The 6,042-nt window shown below is 36.7% G+C and overlaps 1 protein-coding gene across 1 annotated transcript; it reads right to left on the bottom strand.

Annotated features, from left to right (window-relative positions):
• LOC105165995 (synaptotagmin-2) lies at window positions 384–5,534 on the bottom strand. The gene is made up of 12 exons (XM_011085165.2): window positions 4,583–5,534; window positions 3,514–3,612; window positions 3,362–3,412; window positions 3,168–3,291; window positions 2,703–2,821; window positions 2,464–2,565; window positions 2,127–2,201; window positions 1,946–2,022; window positions 1,595–1,841; window positions 1,140–1,490; window positions 846–974; window positions 384–745 (listed from the first exon to the last, which is right to left on the bottom strand). The coding sequence occupies exons 1-12, from the start codon at window positions 4,691–4,693 to the stop codon at window positions 614–616; spliced, it is 1,617 nt and encodes a 538-aa protein (XP_011083467.1). The 5' UTR covers window positions 4,694–5,534; the 3' UTR covers window positions 384–613.

Here is a 6,042-nt window from a genome sequence, read left to right as displayed (position 1 = left end):
AGTCAAGTGGAAGCAACACGAAGAATCATGTCTTCCATCAAGTAAACCAAATGAAGCAAAAAGGGCCAATTTTTCCTCCAATAAGAAGTACTTAATGGAAACGTGCCTGTATAGATGAAAAAGTGCATGATTACTAAAAATGCTAATGTTTGTAAGTTATAAAAGTACTAATCCCATAGGACCAAAAGTGATTAATTTTCCCTATTTGCTAATTTTTTGGAAGTTATGGGACCAAAAGTAGTAATTTTCCCTATTTGCTATTATACTTCACATGCAACTCAATTCACATAATTAAGTTATCTGCGATTATTCGGTTGGGATTAGCTTAACTCAGGTGAAGTCGAACTTGCACTTATTTTCACACAATTTTCTTGAAAAAGGAGTAGAGCAGAGCATGTCTTTCCAGCAAAAAATTGAACCATCATTCCAGCAGATGAATCCGTTCCAAAAGAGTTTTGCAGGAACAGAGAGCTCTGTTTTGAGGAGGGGAGTTTTAAGGGAGGGTAGTTACTACCATAAAATAAAAACTGTCAAAATATAAACAGATACTATCCTAATTGGACTTTGATGACTGCTTACCATATCAAATTATTCACATTGCACAAAGCTCTCCTCAAGATGCAGTTCTCCATTGCATCTCTATCTGAATCCGACCGTTCTTAGAGTCGATAAGGTGGTACCTCTCGTTGATCCTCTTGTTGCTCACCACGTCCGACAGGTATATATCTACATAACCAAGAGTTTCCTAGCACAACACAAAAAGGAATTTAGAACAAGAGAGTTGATTGTGGTTTATTTACTTGCAGTTGCAAATGTACAACATATGAGCTGAATGTACGTAGTACCTTGGCATGTAATAGACTTCTTTTAGAAGTACTAAGTACTTCGACGTGAACTCTGTCATTGGTGGGCGGCTCGTCCAGCATGAACTGAAACTCCTCTTCCCATCTTGGATCCCTGTTTTTCTTCACAACCTGCCAATTGTGCAACAAATTATATTAGCACATCAACACTTTGTATGAGCACCGAAACCTATCATGGCCAGGACACGGATCCATAGTTACAATTCAAGCATATTTCTAATGACAAATTTACATGGAAAACTTGCAAGTCTTCAGACATATCTCTTTTTCTTTTACCTTTGTTTTTCTTTCCTCCCCGCGAAACAATATACGTGCAGATGGGTTGGTGTGATTCTTTCCTTCCAAATCTTGAGCTTCATGGACTATGATGACAAGCAAACCACCACCCTCAGGCGTCCCTTCAGGAGCCTTCTGTACTGAATCTGCATCTTCAACATCGGCTGGCAACTCGTTATCCTTGAAAGGTTTATAATTGACTTCAACTACAAGCTGCCCTCGTGACTTTTCGTTCTGAACATCGTCTGGATTCAGATTTTTAAGAAGCTCAAGAGTTATAGTTTTTGGCTCCTCCGGAGTTAGATCTTTTAGCGGGATTACATTCAGTCCCATTTTGTCGTGTGACCCAACCTAGACAAATGCAATTAGCCACGAGAAGAAGAAGACGAAGGAAGAAGCTGGGCAAAGGCTAAATACAGGATGCAACATGGTTCTATTCACAAGGAGGAATGTACCTGTTCCCAGTCATAAACAACGAGCTCCAAAGCTTGAGCTTCAGGATCCTTAACAACAAAAGTGAATTCCTCGTTCCATTCAGGATTCAAGTTTTTATGTTTTACAGTTGTTTTCTTGGATGGAAGTTTGTCTTCACTGAGTTTTAGCTTCACATAAGGGTCAGATGCTCCTAAAAGATCTTTCTTCCTGAGTTTCATCGCTCTGACAACATTAACATGTAGAATCCCAACTGGTTTCTTCATTGCTCTGTCAAACAGAGCGTTAGAATCTGATGAGAAATCGAAGCATCCCAACTTGCTATCGTTGGTTGTCATTTGGCATAAGAGGTAGAAAACACATTTTCAACTTACTTTGCAGGATCCATTATCTGAACTTCAAGTCTTTTCGGCCATAAATACATATTTGCAACCTGATCTTTGATGATTTCCTGAAGCAGCACAAAACCTCTGAAGGACAAAGCTCTGGGGAAAAAGCTCGCCAAAGAACAGTAGCATTCAGATGAATTTATGAAAGCAAACTAAGGAACGATACCTGAACAATTCTGTATGCCCCAGGAATGGACATAGCATCAGCACCTAGAAGCTTTACTCCAAAGTCGACATGAGGCTACAATGAGAATGAATGAACAAGCATTACACAAACCTGCAATGGTCACCTAATTCTGTAGATCGTTGACTTGATCAATTGCCTATAATTCTCATCTTCCCACCATAACCAACCATGGCAACTCTAATTGGTACTCCATATTTTTTTGATAATTTGCACGATTTTAATGGTCAAATAATATATGAACCTTGCCCCAGCCTTGATCAAGAATTCTTATTTCTACTGGTGATAAAACATTACTAGCAGAGGGGTCAAAACTCACCTTCTCCATTAGAGAAACGTGTATATTAGCAAAACAAGGAAAGCTTGGAACCAGCGGTTTTAAAGTGATGCGTGGGCAAGCAAATACTTGCAAGTCAAGCACCTGAAATACTCTCCACAAACTGATTAGTTTCCATGATATTTCCACATGCCTCTAATTATAAGCAAAAAGAGGCTTTAAAAGAGAAAGACACAATCAGAAAGTTTCAATATTCTGCATCATCATATAGAGAATGATACCTGGACGGTAGCTCTCAACCCAAATGCCTTGACAGCAACAAGGATGTTAGGATTAGCTGCCCACTTCAGGCCTAGTTCCATTATCAATTCCTTTTCCTCAGTGTTGTATACTTTCATTCCTGGCATGGTTATGATAGAATTTATGTATAACAGCAAGCAATAGTATACAGGGAGAAGAGAAGTTAAAAATATCAGGAGAATGACTAATAAGAAATGTTTTTCTTTATTTAGACACAAATCACTTTCATAGGAGGAGATCACTTCAAACATAAAGTGTTCCCGTAGAACTGTGGAGATTTTCTCAAGTTAAGTATTGCAATGATCAACAACTATGGTCTCGAGTGGATGAGTATGAGAGAGAGAAAGTGACAAGCATAAAAATTTACTAAACATATTTGTAATCAAAACATTCATCTGGTAAAATTACATGCGGATGTAAGTGCAAGAAAGAATTAGTAGCAAAACCTTCAAAAGTAGGCGGTAGGCAGCCCAAAGTTAGAGTTTCAAATTCTACAGAATCAATTTTGTACTTTGGAATTTGCTCAGCAATGATGGGTTCTGCTATTTTCTTTGCCATCTTGCATATTGCCTGAGGATCTCAGAATGTCAATATTCCATCAGAAATACAAAATTAGAGTCAAAGCATAATGCAAACATACCTTATCTAAATAAGGCCACATATACTCGATGAATTTGTTCAGCCAATCAACCTGCAGAAAGATGTAGCTAAATACTATGAACTATGCGCACCGAGATAAAATGTCATTTTTCCTTCGTAAATGTTTCCTGAGGCCGTGAAAATAGAACTCACCCGATCATAATCTGGATTCTTAATCCAAATAGGTATTTCAGGGAGTAGCTGTTGCAGACTTTTAGAATCTTTTTCAACCAATGGACGAATCTCAGGATCCTGCCGAGAGACACATCAGGAATAGATGAAAATGAACTCTTCTATAATCTTCATTGTATGAGAATACAGGAAAATATGCCTTATAAAACATAAAAGCCACCAAGTATTGACAGCTTAGCACTGTTTGCATATCATTCAAATTCTTAGTTATTCTTCAAGCAACACACTAAGGTCCTTCCAGTATTTCCCCTCTTTCCAGATTTAAATCTCTTCTCTCAAAAAATGAAACTCTGTTAATAGGATTATGGGTAGAGAGGTTAAATACATAATAGGATGACCGTCCAAACCAAGATATAATTCCAGCATGATAGAACTTCGAAACTGAAACACCAAGTCGCTCTGTCCGAAAGCTAAAAAATCCCTTGTTTGTACTAGTTGATGTTGGTCAACTTCAAGCTCTTGAACAAAGCAAAAAGTATTTCCTATATCACCCCTTCATAATCATTCGACTCGTAGGGCTAGAGATTTTTAAAAGGGCATTTAGTAAATGCAAAAAGCTTTAAATTTAGGTCCCAACAAGAAATTTATAATCATCTAAGCAATTTGCATCAGAGAAAGCTGTCCGCATAGATAACAAAAATTCTTCAATTCTAGTCTGCTGCTAAATCTACTGAGACTCTTTATATGCCCTGGTTAACACAAGATTCACTATGGAATTAGTGTTCTACAAAACACTCACTGACTAAAATCGAAATTTAGGATGAATAATTTCTTGAAAGAATGCGGCCAAATTGCAATGTCATCAACAGTTATGTTAGGATCATACTATCAGTAGCACTTATCAAGAGAAGCAAACATCAAAAGTCAAATTTGGTAGCAATGAGAAAAGATTCACATAAACAAGACAAACAACAAGCAGGAAAAAAGGAAACAATTCACAAGATGCAAAAATTCTCCAAGAAACACAAATGTGACCACAAACACAGAACAGTCCAAAACATAACCAGAGCAGAAAAAAGAGAAACCAGACCTTCACATCAGTTGGCTGATAGTAGATAAACAGAAAGTATCCGATCACAAACCCAATGGCAACCCCAATCCCAAAGCCGAAAACCCCTAGAACTGTGCTTATGATGCCCATCTCCAGTGACTCTTCCCTCAAACGACCACAACAATCTCCAAGAACTCAACAGAAAATGAACCCCACGAAAGAAGAAAAATAATCAAGAAAAAGGCCCTCAAGTTTCCACATCAAGAAAACCAGTCTAAAGAAATCTTGATCAAGAAGGGACTCAAATTCAAGAACTACCTAACCCCATAAAGCAAAATGATCTATCTTTTCCTGAAAACAAACATTACTGAAGAAGAAGTAGATATTTTCACAGAAGAACACCAAAAGCCCAACCAAACAACAAAGAGACAGTAAAGAAGTGAGTGAAAAATCACAAGTCTACGACTATGAGATAATATAACGACCATTCTGAGGAGAGCAATAAAAGAAAACATAAATGCACAGCCAATCTTTGGACGCAACGACCCCATTTGGATCCACATGTAACGGCTTTTTTCAAAGTATGTAAGCGCGTGGAGTGCAATGGCTCTCTTCTTGTCGGCAAAGCGGGGTAACGTACTATAACGTCCTCATGTTTTAGAACTCAGGTGGGAAAAAAATATCCCCTTTGATCCTGTTGGATATATCATATATGGGCTGCCTCAAGAATCAGTATTCTTTCTTCATCAGCACTTTGAGGATTCAAAAACAAAACGATGTTACCAGTTTAAGATTTTAAAGATTTGATCTTGATCATGAATGGCAAGTAATTAAATGCTGAACCTTTGAACTAAAACCCCCTTCAAATTTTCAGTAATTTTTCAAAAAAAGGTCTGCAGTAATTTCATGAATATATAATAAAATCGAAGATAGAATGCGGAGTTGGGGTAGGCAAACAACAACGTTTCCAGCTTGTCTTGCTGTTAAAAATTTCGGAGTAGACTTTGGTTTGGTAGCAGATTAGCAATAAGTTTATTCACCTTTCTTCTCCATGTAATAGCTATTCTTGTCTAGGCCGGCTTTGGTCCGTGCCTCGTTGGCTACATAATAAATAATTTTTTATTTAAAGTATATTATAAGCAATAATTTATATTTAAAAAATATAATTTAAAAAGTTTAAAATAAAATTAAAAAGTACAGCAGTACTAAAATCGGAAAAAATGCAATTTATCCCCCTATTGATATGAGAAATGATCAAAGAATCCTTTTTGATTTGACAAAAAAGCAAATTATTGTCATGTGCATTGAAAAAAACAAAAAACTACCCCTATCTAAATAATTGATAGGGTGATAATTTATTTTATTTTTTAAAATATAGGGATAATTTATTAATTCTTTTTTCACATAATTTTTTTTCTCATTTCACGTGTTATAGGAGAATAAATTGCATTTGCCCTATTAAAATCATGTGGTCACTTTAATGAAAAAGAAAAGGAGTA

This window comes from Sesamum indicum, linkage group LG7, assembly GCF_000512975.1.
Source record: "Sesamum indicum cultivar Zhongzhi No. 13 linkage group LG7, S_indicum_v1.0, whole genome shotgun sequence".
Taxonomy (NCBI): domain Eukaryota; kingdom Viridiplantae; phylum Streptophyta; class Magnoliopsida; order Lamiales; family Pedaliaceae; genus Sesamum; species Sesamum indicum.
The sequence above is the reverse complement of the archived record's forward strand: the minus strand, read 5'-3'. Positions and strand labels throughout refer to the sequence as shown.